Source organism: Muntiacus reevesi, chromosome 8 (genome assembly GCF_963930625.1).
Source record: "Muntiacus reevesi chromosome 8, mMunRee1.1, whole genome shotgun sequence".
Classification (NCBI taxonomy): domain Eukaryota; kingdom Metazoa; phylum Chordata; class Mammalia; order Artiodactyla; family Cervidae; genus Muntiacus; species Muntiacus reevesi.
This window is the reverse complement of record NC_089256.1, coordinates 54300507-54320603: the sequence shown is the minus strand read 5'-3', so window position 1 is coordinate 54320603 and position 20097 is coordinate 54300507. Positions and strand designations below refer to the sequence as shown.

Genomic DNA, 20097 nt, shown 5'->3' with positions numbered 1-20097 from the left:
CAAAGGAAGGTCCGAAGGCCAGAGTGAGGACCTCTGGTAGAACAAACAGCACTCCTGGTTAGCCCAATTTACATAGGGCAGGCCCAGGAGGAGGAAAAATCATAAAAAGAGGAGCCAAAGTGTCGGGGGTCTCTCTCTCTTCCCCACGTACACGTGCTGTCTCTTTCTCTCTCTCTCTCTCTCTTCTCTTTGCGCCTTTTGGGTCAGCATGCCCTCACACCTCAAGGATGTATTCTCCTTATTTTCTAAATAAAACTGCTCTGTCCAAAAACTGTAACACAGACTGTCCAAGAGCTGTGATGTGCCAAGGGCTTTAACATCCGTCGCTTCAAATTTTTGTTGAGACGAGACAGAACCGAGCAGATTACACTCCCCTGACAAAATCATTTGATAAGCTGTGCTACATAATAGTAAGAACCTATCACTAAGGTTCAGAATGCCTAAGTTCAATTTGTGATGCACTATTCATGAATGTCACGATGCCCGGTGAATCCTGATTTATTTATCTTCTTCCTCATCCACTCTTCTTCCCAGTATTTCAAGTTGATGGTACAATGAGCAACTGTCCATTGTCTGTGGAACATTATACATATGATATAGACCTGCACCCAAGCCACCTGGAGTTACAGTTTTCTGTGTAGCCAGAGACATTACTCTGCCAACAAAGGTCCGTCTGGTCAAAGCTATGGTTTTTCCAGTGGTCATGTATGGATGTGAGAGTTGGACTATAAAGAAAGCTGAGTGCCGAAGAATTGATGTTTTTGAACTGTGATGTTGGAGAAGACTCTTGAGAGTCCCTTGTACTGCAAGGAGATCCAATCAGTCCATCCTAAAGGAAATCACTCCTGAATGTTTGTTGGAAGGACTGATGCTGAGGCTGAAACTCCAATACTTTGGCCACCTGATGCAAAGAACTGACTCATTTGGAAAGACCCTGATTCTGGGAAAGATTGAAGGCAGGAGGAGAAGGGGACAACAGAGGATGAGATCATTGGATGGCATCACCGACTCAATGGACATAAGTTTGACCAAACTCCGGGAGTTGGTGATGGACAGGGAGGCCTGGCATGTCACAGTCCATGGGGTTACAAAGAGTCAGACACAACTGAGTGACTGAAGTGAACTGAACTGAGACATAGAATAAGATGAGACATACTTGTTTAGGGCCAACTTGGTGAAGGATCTATTGCAGAAAAGCGATTAACTGATGGTTTTCAAATTATGTCTAGTAGAGTTCCTGAGACAGCCTTAATCCAATGAAAGGGATTCAAGAAATAATTGTGTTGGCTTCCTTGATCTTGATTGGGACAACTCTGAAGCATGTTCTTCACTGACAGCCCAAGTTCCGTCATAGATTATGCTCCAGGTGTCCACAATAGTAATCTACTTGATAACATACTCTATCACCTTTCTTCCTCGCCTAGGCTCATTTCTCCTCTCCCCATCAATCTCTTCAGGTATTTCCTCTCAAATAAACTGTTATTGAATCCTTGTCTAAAGTTGCACTTCGGCTGAAAGCGAATCAAGACACCTTTAGTGCAGTGTATATATAATATTAACTTCAAATATTAACCTCAAAACTCCAGTGTACATGAATTCAACAAAAACAAGTTATGTACATATTGTTTATCTTTTCCCTCACTTACCCTATAAAATAAAGAAGGACTACATTAACATAAAAACTTAAAGAGCACAAATTCACTCCAGAGACATAGTCAACCTGTTCACTGATTTCATCATCTATAGATTAGGTGTAATGATGATTTAACTCTAGTACATTTACAATTTACAGATAATCTGCTTGGGTTAATAGACATTTCTTATCTAAAATGTCCAAAGGCATATTTGGTCCACACCAAATGGTTTTGGACAGGACCAGATGGTCATGCAAATATAAAAATATTTTGGCATGGACCAAATGTCTTATGGAGTTTCCGTGGTGGCTCAGTGGTAAGGAATCCATCTGCCAATGCAGGAGGCGCAGGTTTGATCCCTGGGTCGGGAAGATTCCCTGGAGAAGGAAATGGCAATTCACTCCAGTACTCTTGCCAGATTTATCCCAAGGCCAGAGAAGCCTGGGGGGCTACAGTCCATGGGGATGCAAAAGAGTCAGATATGACTTAGTGAGCAAACAATAAAAACGACAACAACAAAGTATCTTATAGACATTTTGGACAGGACCAAATGTCCTGCAAAGATCTGCTTGTCATGCATTTTTTTAGTTTAGATCTTTTCTTGTTTTATGCCTCGGCCCAAATTTAAGTCAGAAATATACAATAACTGCTAGATTTGTTATCAGTTTCAGAAGTTGCCTAAAGCATGATAGAGATAATGATAAGTGGACAAAAGACCTGCTTTGGGGTTCTTTAGCTGCTTAAGCACTAAATCGTCCCCTCCAGTAAGGATGGGGAAATTTCACCCTGGATGTTGCTGCAGAATTCTCATTAACTAATTCCCTAAAGAAGCTTTGCTTCACCTCTGGCAGACCTTTTCTCTCCAGCACATGAGAGATGGGCTACTGACAGGAATGAGAGTGCAACCCACGTAATTAAATGAAAGAGAGGTTCATAGGAATTATGTGAAGAGAAAGAATCAGCAATCTTCATTCGCTAGTTTAATTAGCTAATGAATGTCCGGACAGGCACCGAGTCACTTTATTGATGCAGAATTCCATTCCAACCACTCTGTGTGAATACAGAATCACAGCTTCTTGGAACCTGCGCTTACTTTGAATGCTAAACTTGACACTGAAGGCTCTCCCTGACCTAGCCTAGCCTGTCTCAACCTATCCCTATAGGTTCCTTGCTGACTACATTTCCACATAACCTCCATATGCCAGTACGCTGTGTTTTAGACCAAGTACTTTACAAAGGAAAACTTGTGGCAAAATTACATGCTGGTGTTTCACTGGATGGTACTGAAGGGTGACAGAATATGCCACCTTAAAATATGCCACTTTGACATAAGGATTATTTTGGGCTAAAGACACTCGAAAATTAAAAGCAAGTGAAAGATGGATACTGTGCCCTCTGCTTTTTCTTCCTGAAAGCAGGAAATAAAACCCCCATATGCCCTCCTCATACCGAGAGGATAGTAACTTTCTTATCTGAGAGAAAACTATAAAAATAAACCTTGTTAAACTAACAATTATCTTGCTGGTCACTTTTCTACTCAATTAACTACCCTAGCTTAGCCCCTCTATCTTGCCACGTTCTCATGATTTACTGCTCTTCGTCCAAATCAGAATAAACATGCATTCAAATCTCACCGCTTCAGTGGGTATTCAGTTACTTTTGAGGGCTCTCTAGCCTGTAAAACACATATTAAATTCATTTTTTACATTTCTCCGTTAATCTATGTCAATTTAATTCTGAGTCCCAGCCAAAAACCCTAAGAGGCTTAGAGGTACCATTTTGCCTCCCAAATGGTACAAAAAGAGAAAGTAAGGTATGGGAAGAGTGAAACCAAATACAGAGCAATGTGCTGCGGTGCTGGCCACAGTCTCCAATGACTCATCTGAGTCCGGCCAGATGAATCTGGACTGAGTTCAAGGAAGCGCTGCACCCCAAGAGTCCATGGTGGATCCGAAGGGTGAAAGTGAAAGTGTTAGTTGCTCAGTTGTGTCCGACTCTTTGTGACCCCATGGAGTAGCCTGCCAGGCTCCTCTGTCCATGGAATTCTCCAGGAAAGAATACTGGAGTAGGTAGCCATTCCCTTTTAATGGGATCGAATCCAGGTGTATCACCTTGCATGGGAAAGCCAAGGGATACATCTTTTAGATCTTTTAGATATCTGATGGTGGTTCAAATCTTCAATTTCTTTGGAATGTGATATTGTTTCTTATTTATAAGTTTGCTGGTAATGCTATAGGAAATTGATTTAAATTTTTTTATTCTCTAAATGTTGCTAGTATACAAAAATACAAATGATTTTTGTGTATTGAACTTGTACTCTATGCCTTTGTTAATATATTACTTCCAATAGTTGCTTTGCTTCTAGTTACTATTTAAAGAATCATGTCAAATATAACTAGAGTCGATTTCTTTCCCAATCTAAGTGGACTTTATTTTCTATCCTTACTGCACTGTGGAATGTTGCACAGTAAAATACTGAATAAAAATAAGGAGAATTTATATCCTTTCACTGTTCCCAGCTTAGGAGCAAACAGTGCAATATTTCATGAACCTCTATTTTTTCTTCTTATTTTTCATAAATACCGTTTACAATATTAAAGAGGCTTCTTTCTATTCCTGGCCTGGTAAGAGTCTCTTCTCCTAAAAGTATGAATTGGATTTCCATTTTCTCAAGATTATTTTTCATACTTTATATTGAGATGATCAAGATGTTGAGTTACAGTGACTGATTTTTTAATATTAAGTCAATTTTGCATTCCTAGAAGTAACCTCAATTGGTGTCTATGTGTTATTCCTTTTGTATATTTCTACTGACCTACTAACATTTTGTTGAGAACTTTTGCATTTATCTTCATCAGGATTATTGGTCCATATTACTCTCTTCACATAATATCTTTGTCCGGTTTTGTATTCAGTGTTAAGCAGCACACATAAAATGAATAGGGTCATGCTTCCACCACCTGATTTATTCAAGTCTTTTCACACTTCAACCTCATAGTACTTTAATTCATTTTTCCATCTATTACTTCATGCTTTTGTTATCATGAATCTTATTTTTAAATACTTTATAAACACTACCTGTAATGAACTGTTTACTTTAAGCAGTGAGTTGTCTTTTAGGGAAATAAAGGACAAAAGAAAAGAAGCTAGTCTTCCTTCAGCCTCCTGAACTTCTTTTAGTATTTCTTGTAGTGTACATATGATGTCTACACATTTTCTGAGCTTTCATCTTTCATAAGTTACCTTTTTCATTCTTAAAGAGCCATTTTGTAATATATTGAATATTCATTTGATAGGTATTTGTTGTTGCTATTACTTTACAGTAATAATTTTTATTTTCTGACTTGTATTGTTTCTGGTTAGAAGTCAATCATCATTCACATACCTTTTCCCTTGTATATATTGGATTGGTCAAAAATTTCTTTCTGGTTTTTCCATATAATGCTACAGAAAAATCCAAACCAACTTTTTGCCCAGCCCAACAATATGTCATTTTTCTTTGGATGTTTTGAAGATTTTCTGTTCCTCTGTGGTTGTTACCCATTTCGACTAAAGTGGTCTAAGTGCTTTTTCTTTATAGTTCTCCTTCTTGGGTTTTTCTGAGCTTCATGGACCTGCAGACTGATGCTTTGAGATATAGTCTGGGAAATATTCAGCCATTATTTTCTCAAGTATTTTTTTTCCCCCTCATTATCTTTCTCTCCTATCTTGGGTCCTTAAGCCCCTGTGTTATAAACAATATGGTATTATTCCACTGGTAATAAGGGCTTTAAAAAAAAAAAAAAGAAATCTGTTTTCTCTCTTTTTATGATTAAATGACTTCTATTCATCTGTTCTCAAGTTCACTGAATCTGTCTGTATCTGTCATCTCCAATATATCATTAAGTCCATCAGTGATTTTTTTCACTTTAGAAATTGTAATTTTTGTTTCTAGGATTTCCACTTATGTTTTTGGTTTTCATATGCTAAAGTTCTATATTTGTTCACTGTCTTTCTGTAGAATTTTGATTTCGCTACTGAGTTACTGGGCTTCCCTTGTGGCTTAGTGGTAAAGAATCTGCCTGCTAATGCAGGAGATGTAGGTTTGATCCCTGAGTTGAGAAGATGGCCTGCAGAAGGAAAGGACAACCCCGGCCAGTATACTTGACTGGGAAACCCCATGGACAAAGGAGCCTGGCAGGCTATACAGTTCATGAGCTTGCAGGAGAGTTGGATATGACTTAGTGACTGAAGTACTGAGAGTTTCTAGCTGTTGATTCATTATGACCACATATTTTGCCTTAAGTCCCTAAAAATATTTCTAACAACTGCTAAAAATAGTCCTTTTAGGTCCTTGACTGCTAAATTCAACATCTGGGTCATCTTGGTGTTTGTTTCCTCTGATTGCCTTTTTCTGGATTATTCATCACGTTTTCCTACTCTTTTACCTGTCTAGTAATTTTGGGTGGGAAAACTTTGCTTCCCTCCTGAACATTTTGAATGATATATTGTAAAGAATCTGGGTTAAATTAATCTTTTTTTTTTTTTAAATGACTGTTGAGTTTTGTTTCAGCAGGCAGTTATATGCTAGAAGTTCTGTCAAAGCTTGGTTTTAGGGTGTGTTAGATTAGATTAGCTACAGAATATTCTTTACAAGTAGGGTATCCATATAATTTATGGCCTCTTTGTAGTTTACCTGAATGCCAGATGTGTTAATGAGATCTCTCCCCTCTCAGTGGATCTTTAACATTTTCCTGCATCTGGTGCCCTCTAGAATGGCCATTCCATCCTCTATTTTGTGGATGCTGCTTTCTGTAAGGCCTCATAGGGTTGGTTTCATCAGAAAGATATGCAATGCTGGTTTTGACCAAGGACTTGGGAACTCTTGTCTGCAGTTGCTGCTTCTTCAGTCCCCTGCCCCACAAGTTCTAATTGTGTCAGAAGCCCTGAACTCTATTTTATGATTCCCCAGGGAGAGTGCTGGGACTCCACTCCCTTTATAAAAGTTGGGAAATTGTACCAAACTAAAAAGTTAATAAGAGCATGGGAGCTCATTCACATATTTGTCTTCTCCCAGGGATCATATTGTCTAAAGCCCAGGACTTTAAAACATTTGCCACATATGTTTTCTCCAACATTATACTTGTTTATGGAAGGAGGACATACTTGGAACTATTGAATCTATCCAAGCAAGAAGTGCAAGTCTAAGTAAGCTTTTAAATTTTGAATGACGAAATATGTAATATTTTATATGTAAAGAAAAAAATGGAAAATATCACCACACCCAGACCAAAGTCAGTATTATTCCATACTTGCCTCAAATATGTGGCTTTTTCTCAAAGAATCAAAACTTTACAGATATAATTGAAATACACTCTTTTGGTTATTTACTGCTGTATATACCACTCAGGGCTTCTCTAATGGCTCAGTGGTAAAGACTCCAACTGCAATGCAGGAGATGCAGGAGACTCATGTTCAATCCCTGGGTTGAGAAGATCCCATGGAGGAGGACATGGCAGTCCACTCCAGTATTGTCTGGAAATTCCCATGGATACAGGAGCTTGACAGGCTATAGTCAATGGTGTTGCAAAGAATCAGACACAACTGAAGCAAGTGAGCACAATATACCATTCTACAGCTTCTTAATTTTAAACAACATTCATTTCTTTATTCGATATTCAGCAAATCGGGGACTTCCCTGGTGACTCAGACAGTAAAGAATCTGCCTGCAATGCAGGAGATGAAGGTTTGATCCCTGGGTCATCTAGATCCTCTGGAGAAGGAAATGGCAACCCACTTCAGTATTCTTGCCTGGGAAATCCCATGGACAGAGGAGCCTGGTGGGCTACAGTCCATGGGGTCACAAAGAGTCAGATACGATTGAGCAACTGTCAATTTCACTTTTTGACAAATTGCTCCAGACCAGTGAAGATAGTTTATCTCTTTGCCACATATTTTATCTGGAATGTCTCAACTGGATTTTGAAGATTCATTTTCAAAATGCTTGGCAGTCCTCTTGGTGTTAGCTGTCAATTGGGAGCTCCACTAGGGATTCAGGCTTGGGATCTTTGTTCCGCTACAGAAAGCCTCTCCACATGGCTAGATGAGCTTCTTACAGCATGGAGATGTTAGGATAGTCACATTTCTTACAAGACAACTTACTTCTCTCAGAGAATCAAAGCAGAAATTGCCTAGTCTTAATGCCAGGGCTTTCAAGTCTCAGAATGTTATTTCTGCTGCATTTTACTGATCAATGTAGTCACAGATCCAGCCCAGATTCAATGGGAGGAGAATTAGACTCCATGTGTTGATGAAGGTCTATAATGTCATTATGCAAGAGGGCATGTATGATAGGAACCAAGATTGTGGTCATTTTTTGCAAATATAATCTACAACTCATAATCTTCTGCATTCCTTATTCCTTCCCCTCCTCCTCTACTCAGAGGTAGCCACTGTAATCAATGTTTAAACTTCTTATTCATATTTTTATACCTTTATTAAAGCTCCCTCTAGCACTGAACACCTTTCATACTTCAAGCAAAATGCAAACAAAATATTGAAGAAATTTCACAAATGTGTAACCTGACAGAAATTCCTTAGATGTATTTATCCAAGAATCTTCTAAGGCGATTACAGTGCTAACAACTTGAGTTACACAAGTTTATCCTATTTCCTTCTCTCAATTTGAATTTATAGTCTTGCCCTTTTAGTTATAGGTATCATGGGGAAAATAACATGGAGAAAGAAGATTCCTAAATTATGGGTCTCCTGCAGAAAGACTGAGTATGCAGTTCATCTTTAAGACTGCATTCCAATCTTTTCTAGGTGGAAGATCTTTTAATTTAGACCTTCCTTCATTCATAATTGTTTGCAGTTACTTTTGGTTGAAAAAAGATATATCCACAGAAAGTTATGGTGATCTTAGTAATGTTTATAAACAATTTTACATGTGAATCACAAATGTACCTGAGTTCATTAAAAAAATGGAATTATGCTTTATGAGAGATTTATTATTTATACAATTTGCAGAAATGATAGTAACTCCATCACACAAGATATTTTTCCCCCAGAGGCTAGGAATTTCTTGCCATAGCTCACACCACTGTATCTTGCTTTAGCTCTGTCTTAGGTCATGATCTTCCTCCTTGCATGAGTCAGAACATGTGCCAGAGTACTTAACATCCCTGGATGTGAAGCCTGTTGACATCTTACCCTCATTGCTGCCAAGACTCTTGGATGAGAATCCCTTGCTCTGGCTCCATGTGGAGTCACTTTCTTCATTGTTGTCTCTTGCCTGCACTCCCATGGCAGCCATGAAAAATCTTCCAAATGACAGTGGTATCCATACTTACTTTTTATGGTCCTTATTATTTCACTTAAGAAATGTATTTGTATGTAAGAAATAAATGCCCCATAAGCAAAAGTTAGACTTCAAGACATGGTTATAAATTAAGTTAAAGTGTCCTCTTGGCAAAGTTAGAGTTCTGTCTTTTTAACCTAGTTGTTTCTGTAAATCTTTTCAAGGATGTCTACAATCTGGTAAGGTCTAGATTTTTTTCTTAAAACTCATTTTTGAAAAGAAAATATTAAGAAATTTACTTTTAAAATATTGTTTGATCAGCATTTTAATACTTCTTTACCAAATACTTCATTCAACAATGTATTCAGTACAGTTTCATGAGCAATTATTATGTGTCAACAGTATTCTATGTACTTAGGATTCAGTAATAATTCACATAGGCAAAGATCCAATCTTCTCACCCAACTAGACAGATGTATTGAATAAACATATAAACCTGTAATATCTGCAAGAATAACTGATGTAGAGAGAAAAAAAAGAGTGGACAAATACAGAATGACAGATAAGGTCAGGAAATAGCTCTCTGAGAAGGTAGCATTTGAGTAGACACTTGAATGAAATTAGGGGAGCACATCATGAAGTTGTTTGGCAAGGGGTTGTGTAGGGTGAAGGCTTTCCAGGAAGAGGGACCACTTAAGTCAAAGGTACTGATGCAAGAATATGCACAGCCTAGGAGGAACAGCAAAGTGTCAGGGTGATAGAAGGCCTCTTCCTTTCCTACAAGAGGAAGGAAATGAAATCACAGTGGTAAGGGTGATTCCAGTCGACTATGGTATGCACTTTGGATTATATTCTAAAGAAGATGGAATGCCACAGAGATTCAGGTACAAAGGAGTAACATTCTTTGACTCATATTTGAAAATGTGGGTGATTCTGCAGATATAGGAAAAAAACTAGTGGTTACCAGTGCGGAGGGAAAGGGAAGGAGAGAGGAGCAACATAGAGATGGGAAATTAGAGCTACAAACCATAAAGTATAAAATAAACCACAGGATATATGGTACCACACAGGAAATGTAGCCAGTATTTTATAACAACTATAAATGAAGTATAACCCCCAAAACTGTGAATCACTCTATTACACACCTGTAATGTATAATATCATATATAAACTATAACTCATTAAAAACTCAGAAAGCAGAAAAAAGAGATAAAAAGAAAGGTATTTCTTTGTGTGTTTCACGTGATTGAGTCACTATATCCATCCTCACCTGCAATCTGTCCAGAGATGTTCAGTTACAGGAGCCAACAAGCTTCCCTCTCTCGTGCACATCAGTATGGGCCATCTTTTCTGATACTTGTCACCAGGTACCTCCTGCCTGCTAGGAGCAGCTTTCCATGTACATGCTGTCCACAGTTCTCAGGCAGAAAGCTGTCACCACCTGGCATCTCAGAACACAGGAAACAGTCACCCCAGAAGATCTGCAAACCACTTGAGGCTTAGGTTTGGAGAGTCACATCATGTTCTGAGAGAGGAAAGACCACCTTTGGAGGATACGCTGTTCAAAATCCTGGAGGAATGGATCCCAGGAACTGTTAGAGCTGAGACCATCACCTGGCATCAGCTGATCTCAGCTGCTCCCCAAGCAGTGAGGGCTGGGCGTCCTTCCTGAAACAGAGGGTCTTTGGCAAACTTGCTTCTGGATACTGATGTGTTTATGGTCATATCCACCAGTTGCCGGAAGCATGGGGTGGAAACTGATTCTGAATGCACAGTCTCTGTAAATACAGACATCCTGCTTCAACATTTATTTCTGCAAACGTTTTACCAGTTTGTGCTCCTTTCAGGACAGTTTGGGTTCATGATGAACAGGACTACCTGGGCTTCTTCTCTCCTCGCTTCCCTGGGGCTGGTGAACCCCAAGGGGTCCCAGGGCTGAGTTCAGCTGGCAGATACGGGCCTTACATTCCAGTCCCAGTAAATCCTCTGCTAGGCACTTGAGATCTTTTAGGATTGTCATAGGGTGAGCTTCCCGGAGCCTGTTCTCCCCAGGTGTCTTGATTGTCATCAGTTTGAAAGGAATTCTAGTCTATTGACCATAAGCATCAACAGCCTGCTGCCAGACGGGATCTGCATCTTAGATCCCCACCAAGGACTCTGTACATGACCTTACCTCTCCCTTCTTCAGCTTCCTCCTCTGTAAAATGGAGATAATAAAACCAAACACACACACACTAAAAAAAATTGTTTTTAATCTATATTTCAATGGGAGTGTGGCTTTGGTGCATTTTCAGCAAAGAGTGAATTGGATACCTGGATTCAATCCACCATCTTTACTGAAACATCTCCATTCACTTTTTTCATCTTAATAAATATATTTTATTGACGTTTAATTGACTTATTATGTTTCAGGTGCACAGTAAGGTGATTTGGTTACACATATACACATCGATTTTTTTTTCAGATATTTTCCATTATAGGTTATTCCCTTTGGTGCTTGTTACATGTCCATTTTTTTAAAGTAGAAATCTAGCATTCTATTCATACTGAGTCAAACAGGTGGAATCAAAATGTCACAAATTTTTAGTTAGGCAAAAACTCATGTTTTCTAAAATATAAATATTATATGTAGTTTATATATATATATGTATGTATATGTATATATATGTATGTATAACTCCTTGGAAGGAAAGTTATGACCAACCTATATAGCATATTAAAAAGCAGAGACATTACTTTGTCAACAAAGGTCTGTCTAGTCAAGGTTACGGTTTTTCCAGTGGTCATGTATGAATGTGAGAGTTGGACTATAAAGAGAGCTGAGTGCCAAAGAATTGATACTTTTGAACCAGGAGATCAGTCCTGAACATTCATTGAAGGACAGATGCTGAAGCTGAAACTACAATACTTTGACTACCTGATGCGAAGAGTTGACTCATTTGAAAAGACCCTGATGCTGGGAAAAATTGAGGGCAGGAGGAGAAAGGGACGACAGAGGATGAGATGGTTGGATGGCATCACTGACTCAATGGACATGAGTTTGGGTGAACTCCGGGAGTTGGTGATAGACAGGGAGGCCTGGCGTGCTGTGGTTCATGGTGATGCAAAGAATTGGACACGACTGACCAACTGAACTGAACTGAACTGATATGTATACAAAAAACTTTGTAATCTGATTACTCTCTCTCAACTCTCCTATTACTACTTCCTTATGAATAACCTGGATGTCAATCAAAAGTTCTCTTTTCCAGTCCTTGTTGCCCTTATTTTGTCAACATGTTTGACACTACAGCCAATCAAACCTTTAAATGAATATGAAACTTAGCAGTTGGATCCATGAAGGTAGAATTCATGGAGAATCTGAGTTGAAAATACAAGTTTAGGAGTTTGTCAGAATAATAGGTTGAATCACATTAATTGTCAATTATTTTTCAGTCAAATTTTGCCATACTGGCAATTTCATTTACCCGAGACTTAATAATTAAAGCAAAGAGACTGGGTTAATAACTAAAAGTAATGAGAATAGTTAAGAAGGAATAGTTTGAATACTGAAGTGCGGTCTGAAACACTCCAGCATTTGAAGGTCTAGGAAATTGGGAGGAACCCTTAAAGAATGTCACATAGGAGTGTGTATGTATGTGTGTCCAGTTTTGGTGTACATTCTAGGGGTGGTCAGTTGCCTAGCTAGGAATACAAACTGCAGGTGTTATAACCTAGGATTTTACCAGAAGGCTACACCCTAAAGAAAACTGTAATAGAAACATTAAGCTATTTTCAAAAACTTTAGATTAATAACAGAAATTTCATAGCACAATATAATGATTAGAAATCGGTTTAAATTTGGGGATATTTGAAATATATAGATACGTGAAATGGCTGAAATATTTTAAAGAAATTCCCCACTCTTATTTGGGTAGGGTGTAAGAACCAAGAGAACCTTTTAGTCTTTAATTTGTACAATGGTGCTCAAGGCATGATTCCAAAATAATGTTTGTGCTTGCACAAATCTTTTATGGACTGTGTAGTTAGAGGCTATAAAACTATAAGGAATTGAGACCTTATTAAGTTTTCAGAGTGGATTTTATGACTTTTTATACCTAAATGTGTGTATATATGAATTTGGTTTCAGACATACTTTTTTTATAACCTGGTAAAAACAATTCAGGTGGAGTTTCTAGCTTATGTGTGTGTGTTCAGTTGTGTCTGACTCTGTGACCCCATGGACTATTGACTGCCAGGCTCCTCTGTCCCCAGGATTTCCCAGGCAAGAATAATGGAGTGGGTTGCCCCAAAGATCCCCCAGGGGATCTTTCCGAACCAAGGATCGAAACCTCATCTCCCGTATCTCCTGCATTGGCAGGCAGATTCTTTACCATTGCGCAACCTGGGAAGCCTATAACTATCTCCAATAATTGGTAGATACCAGTATTCAGAAGAACCCTCAAAAGTGAGCTTATATTGTTTGAATCATTTTTTAACAACATGGCTAGTGGTGTAGATAAGTGAGGGAGATAAATGAGGTAAGTGAAAATACAAAAACTAAAACAAACCCCAAACAAAAAAATGTGTTAAGAAGATGAGTTGAATCATATCTATTAGTAAGCCAATAAGAGGAAAGTTGAGAATTAACCCCTGGATTTGGCAACATGGAGATCATTGTTAATTCTAATAAAAACAGCTGTTTTTTAGAGCAATGAGGCTAAAAAGTATGATTGAAATAGTCAAGAAAGACCAAGAGAATAGGAAGTGGAGATCATATGAATAGATGAATATGTTTTGTGGTCTTACGGTGATCATAAGAAATGTAGATGTTGTTAAGGAAAACAAAGCAATGACACTTTGGCATATCTCGAAATGGTATTATGAGACTCATGAGAGCTGGAACACTGGGAAAGAGGCTTCTAGACAGGCATTGTAGTCAGAGAGATACAGTATGACCAAAATTTTGGCGTAGCTAGCATAAAGGAAAGGCATGTAATACACACCCTCACATTTCTCTCCTTTTTTTTTTTGATCTTTTGCCAGTGTTGTGCATTGGTCTAACTCAAAAGTAAGTCACAGGGCAAGCAGACCCTGGTGATGTTTTCATAAATGTCACCCTCCCAGAGCACAGCATGACAGAGCAATAAAGACAATGAATTTGGGGGAGGAAAATAGACAACACTGTTATTATAAATATTCTCTATGACCACAGGAAGTTAAAAAAAGAAAAAGTCATAGAAGGCAGGTGAAGGAGTCTTTTGGACCTAGAAAAGAAAACAACAGTCTCAAAGGCCCTTGCTGAATCATCTAACTTCGGAGAAAACAAAACAGAACTTTAGTTCCACCCTGATGCTCCAGGCCTGTTGCATCTATCTGGGACTTATCACCCTCTGTCCAGAAACTTTCCACCCTTACACCTGCCCAGAAGACTTATCACCCCCTGCCCAACTACAAATGCCATCTCAACTAAAGAATACCCCAAACACCCCACCTGATTAACATTTCCCTTATCACTTCCGCAAACCTCGCTATAAATATGGAGCCTCCCTGATCCCTCTTGGCGCTCAGCCTGGTCCTTAGGCGGCCTAGTGTCGCCCCTCCTTGGCTGAATAAAGGTAACCTACTTCTGTTGAGGTCGTTGTTCCTTTTCTGCCTCGGCCCGAACTCTATCTTACAGCAGGCAACTTAAAAATCCCCACAAAGCTACCTTTCTAATATTTCTTTCTATTTACACACAATTTACTGGGTGTTCTTTCTGCCTAGTAATAGGGTTGGCTAACCTTTTCTGAAAATGGTCCAATAGTAAATATTTTATAATTTGAGTACAAAGAGGCAAGATTGAAAATATTATGTTGTATTTCTATAAGCACTTAAATGTAATCATTTAAACACATAAAAAGCAGCCATTCAAATCCAGTGGGCCAGGGTTTGCCACCCTCTGGCTTAGAAAATCCTCTCAATTTTTTGCCAATCTTAGTCAATGAATGGCAAGTCCCAATAAACCCTCCTCCCTGCGGCCTCTCATACAGTTACTCTTTGAGCTGCTGAGTGACAGAATATCAACTTTTACTAGTTTAAGGTAGTAAAATGTGCTAGCCTAAATTGAGAAGATGCTGGAGGTAAATACCAGAATCCAGAGCAGTGGGATCTCAAGGACCAGCTGGTTTGCTACTATGGTAACACCAGAACACACCCTCTTCATCTCTACTGTCTTCTTACCTTTACTTCTGTCTTCAGTTTGGCCTCATTCTCTATTAAGAAGAGTCAACGCTCCTCACAAGAAACAATGCTTATCTGTCCTTCTTTATATAATAACCCCAGAGAAGCATTTTGCTTGACTTGTCTTGGTCACACACCCATCCTTAGATGAATGTATGTAGGTGAGGGAGGAAGCTTGTTGATGGTGGAGAGGTTCTTTGATTGCACAAGCTTGGGAGAGGAGGCTCCTCCCAAAGAGGACTTCCCAAAGGGAGGGAGAATTCTGTTGCCAGGAGATGCTATTTCGGGGAAAGAAAAATGTCACAATTATAGACCAATGTATGACATGCCAGAAGAGGGAGATGTCTGACGCACGTTATCACCCACAGTATCTAACATCGCACTCGGGAGACGTTCATGCATTTTTGATGAATGAATGACTCAGTTCCCTCAACTGGTTGTGAACATTCTCTTAACTGGCCTAGTTTCTGATCAGCTGCTCTGTAGTTCTGTACATTGTAGTAGAGAGTTTTCAATGCCCAAACATCATCTTTCCTCTAATCCCAGAGAGCCAGCCACACAGGAAGCATCCCGTGGAAAGAGCCCCAGAATGGGGACTACACCGGCCACAGTAACGACTGTCGTGGGGGATCCGTGCGGCCTTTTGGCCGAGGCCTTCGGGACACAAGGCCCCCGCAGACAGACGCGACCCTCCCTTGGGAGGGAGGCAGGGCGCGGGGGCGGGGGCCCTAGCCTCGGGCGCGTCACTCGGCACAAAGGAGACAGCGGGGAGGCGGCCGCAGGAGCCGAGCTGCGCTCGCCAGCCACTGAATTGCGGTTACAGACCTGCAGCTCCCCTCCCCCTCCCCACCCAGGCCCGCCCGCCCGCCTTTCTGTCTCCTCTCTCCCTCCGTACTGGCCGGCCCGGGTCCATTTCCGGGCTCCGGGTATTTGGTATTGATCAGGGCCGGGGGCGCGGGAGCAGGTGGCTGCGGCGGCGCAGCCTGCGGCGCCCGGGTCCGTCTCCCGCCGCCTTCGTCGCCAGCCCTTGCCCGGCGGCCCGCCCCGCCCTCCGGGCCCGAGCGCTGCCGGCTGGACTTTGCGCCGCGTCGGGCGCTGCTGCTGCTGCTGCGCGCCGGGCCGTGCTCTGTGCAGGCGGCGGCCGGGAAGCCGGAGGCGAAGTGCAGCCCGGACCCCAGGCCAACATGGCTGAAGTCACCATCGACCAGTCCAAGCTGCCGGGAGTCAAGGAAGGTAGGGGCCGGGCCGTGGAGCGCGCGCCGGGCCCCTCCGGCTCCCAGCGCCGGGTCCCTCCCGAGGGAGGAGGGCCTTCCTAGTCTCGGCGGCCCCCGCGGCCTTCGCCTGGTGCCCACCGGGTGCCGGCCCGCCCTGGCCTGGAAGAAATTGAATTCCGGCTCTGCTGTGGGACCTTGGGCAAGTCACCTAAGTTCTGAGCCCCAGTTTTTCTCCAGCGTCGGGAGACGGGGGGAGAGGGCAACACCACTCTCATCAAGTGGTTGTGCAAAGGTTCTCGGGAATAGCCGTGCCGTTAGTGAAAGCTCCAGAGCTGGGTGCCTCTGACTTATTTCTCTTCTTAAAAATTCAGGCCCAGCCTAGCTGGCTTGAAGGCTAGGAAGTGGGGAGTGGTTGACGTGCAGTTCCTTATGGAACCTTTGTTTTGAAACTTGACTCTTTCCCTCCTTCTGTCTACGTTTCCTAGCGCTGCGTCTGGCTGGCTGACTTTCCCACCTTCTTCCAGGTTTAAAAGTTTAGTCTGGGCACTGCCCAGCGCGAGCAGCCAGATGGGAAGCTGCTATAAATAAGCATTTTCTTACAAAAAGCAGTAAGCCAGGGGGAGCAGGGGACTCATTCTAATCTTGATTTTTACTAGCTTCCTATACTGATGTCCAGAAAGAGTAAGAGCTTGATTGCTACTGGTCTGGCTTGACTTCTAGCAAGAAGCCCATTGACTTTTTGCCTCGTGTCTTCATCCTAGACCTTTTTTTTTTTTTTTTTAAACTGAGCTCTTGGGTGCTGGATTGTGATAATCTTCAGTAATCTTAGGCTGTTATTTGTCCCTGGGAAGCATAGCAGTCCCAGAGTGCTATCCGGGCTTGTCTTTGTAGTGGATGTCATTTGTTTCAGCTGACTCTTGTGGTCTTAGTTGTCCTGGGAAGGTGGGATTGAAAAGGATCTTTGATTTCTTGGAACTGTGTGTTTCATTGCCAGCCTGATTTGACTCATAGGGTCTTGTGGCTGCTAGGGCTCAACCCAGGATCCAAAGAAAGCTTGACTGCTTTAGGCCCCAGAGTTTCAAACACCAGGAGGCTGTCGCTGGTTTTGTGTAGAATTTTTAACGCTTAAAATTAAAAAATTTTAATTTCTAATGTTTGGGCCTGTCCTGTTGTTCCTAAAGGATGTTAGAGTTTTTTAGGCCGGAGATTATTTAGCAAGTGGTGTTTTTCAACCCTTGAGTTCCTATCCTGGTTTTGGTGAAGGTCCTTGCATTCAAATGTAAATGATTTTTTCTTTGCCCTGTCGCCTTTGCAGCTTGAGGGGTGGAAAAGGCAAATTTGCACTGTGAAAGTCCTGGTCTTAGAGATTGTCTTTAACCTTTGTGGTATGAAGTTGTGTGTGTGTGTTTTGGATGTCTCGAGAGAAAAAGTGATCCTTGTATATATGATGAGTAGGATGAGAATTGGAGTTCAGACACAACCTCAATTTGTAAACTAGGGCTTTCCTGGTGGCTCAGTCGGTCAAGAATCTGCCTGCAGTGTGGGAGACCTGGGTTTGATCCCTGAGTTGGGAAGATCTCCTGGAGGAGGGCATGGCAACTAACCTCAGTATTCTTGCCTGGAGAATCCCCGTGGACAGAGGAGCCTCGTCGGCTACAGTCCACGGGGATGCAGAGTCAGACACAGCTGAGCACAGCTCACAGTTGTGTAGTGCTCGGAATTTACCTTGCTCGGTCTACATGTTAGTGACCTGAAACGAACTTGAAACTCACTTTCTGTGTATGCATTTATATTACTCTTAGGTCTTCTGGTTTCTAACCAAGACATGAATGGTTTATTCTAGAATATTCTTTCTCAAGGGTTTCAGCAAACACTTTACATCTATAAATGCAAGATTTTTCCATTGCTAAACTCTGGAGTTTAACTCATTTGGATTGGTTTTCATTTTGCACAACTTGGTGTGAGGCAGTCCAGTTTATATAATACAGTAAAGTGGTATGGGAACTTATGTGGTTGTTTCATTAAGTTAGAATTACATATATTGATTTACTTTGAAGGTGGTCAGAAATTGTTGAGATGATCATTGTTTTTGTGAGCATCTGATTTTTCTGGTTCAAAGATCATCAAAGGAAATGATACACTGTACTAGGAATGTCCTAATGGTGGTGTGGTTTTTGTTCTGGGAAGTATTCACATCTAATAAAGTGTATCTTTCTCTAATATAACTCTTGATTATAGTCTGGTTACTCCCTAATGATTTTTTTGGACCCTAATTAAAGAAAATAAAGTTGGTGACCATGATTGGGTAAAACATACACAAACATTGAGACTGTTCTTAATACTGAAACTCCAACTCAGTTTGAAAAGGAAGTTTAGTAATAGTTTGCTTAATATTCTGGCACAGATTTTTAAACTCCAGTTTTAAAAACTCTCTACTTATCTTATTAATGTAAACCTTTATATACAATTACAATTTGGAATCATTGGGCAGATTCCAGTAGGGACGGTGAAGAACAATGCAGTTGATGTCTGCCCCTTCCCACTGCCCTTTTCTTTAGGAAGGGACCCGGCGCCCTGGGACTTTTTTGTGAACATCTCAACAGAGGTCGTGGTAGCAGCTGACTTTAGGGAAGGGGAATATTTGAAAACTTTTTCTTCTAGGTTAAACTCTATTACTTGCTTAGTTTTAAGATGGTCAAAGATACTCATCATTTGGACCGACCTTTGAAAAAATAACTACTGCAGTATTTTTACTTTGGGAAATCTCTCTTAAAATAGGAGACAGAGATGTGTTTGAGATAATTTGTAGTGAAAAGAATTAAGTCAAGAATTAAGTCTAAGATGAATTTTAACACACATCATTGTTTCTGGGTTTAAAAACATTTTTTTGGAACATCTGCATACTTTTTGTAATGGAAATACTATTGCCATTGTTTAGAAATAATGCTTTATTTCTTCAGAAACATTTGAGGTTCTCCACTACAAGATTTGAAATAATTCTCAACCATTTGTTTATATCAGTAGATGTATATCTCAAATGCATCGTACAATTTGTCAATGCTAGACAAAAGTATTCTCCAACAGAAAAAGGTTCCAACAATATTTCAATTTTTTTTTAGTTTAGATCAAAGTTTTTTTCCCCTTAAAAAAAAAAAAGAAAGAGCACTTTCATTAGTTAACTAACTTAGATTTTTGGTCAGTTTTAGCTTCTTTGCTGAATTTTCTTCTGAAACCACAATCCAGATGCCCCACTTGTTGCTCTCTCCAGTCTGATTCCCATCTCTATGTGTCTGACTCTTTGTGACACCCAAGGACTGTAGCCTTCCAGACTCCTCTGTTCATGGCATTTTCCAGGCAAGAATATTGGAGTGGATTGCCATTTCATCGTCCAGGGGGTCTTCTGTCGCAGGGATCAGACCCATGTCTCCTGTGTCTCCGGCTCTGGCAAGCGGATTCTTTGCTGCAGAGACACTGGGGAAGCCGCTCCCATAGCTCTACTTAGTTTTAATTGCTCACTGCTAATCTTGCTCTTTCCGGTATTTAGCAAAAGTCTTCACATTATCTTAAGATTTTGGTCTGAGAGATGTAGACTATGAATCAGAGTCATTTCTAGACTCTTTAAAGTTTATTAACTCCTTTGCAGTTTTTTAGTCATTAGCGTTTTCCCACTTTTAAACATTGAACACGTAATATGTAATCTACAATCCTCTCATTTACCAGGCCAACCTTTCCTCTTTCCTCTCAGCAGTAAGGGAATTTATTATGTATT

At 40.6% G+C, this 20097-nt stretch overlaps 1 protein-coding gene across 1 annotated transcript in view; it reads left to right on the top strand.

Annotated features, from left to right (window-relative positions):
• Positions 1 to 15728: 15728 nt before the first annotated feature.
• CCDC50 (coiled-coil domain containing 50) overlaps positions 15729 to 20097 on the top strand; it is a 69043-nt gene continuing 64674 nt past the window's right edge. The window contains 1 exon segment of the mRNA XM_065943649.1: positions 15729 to 16347. Coding sequence (XP_065799721.1) covers positions 16299 to 16347 — 49 coding nt within the window. The 5' untranslated portion in view covers positions 15729 to 16298.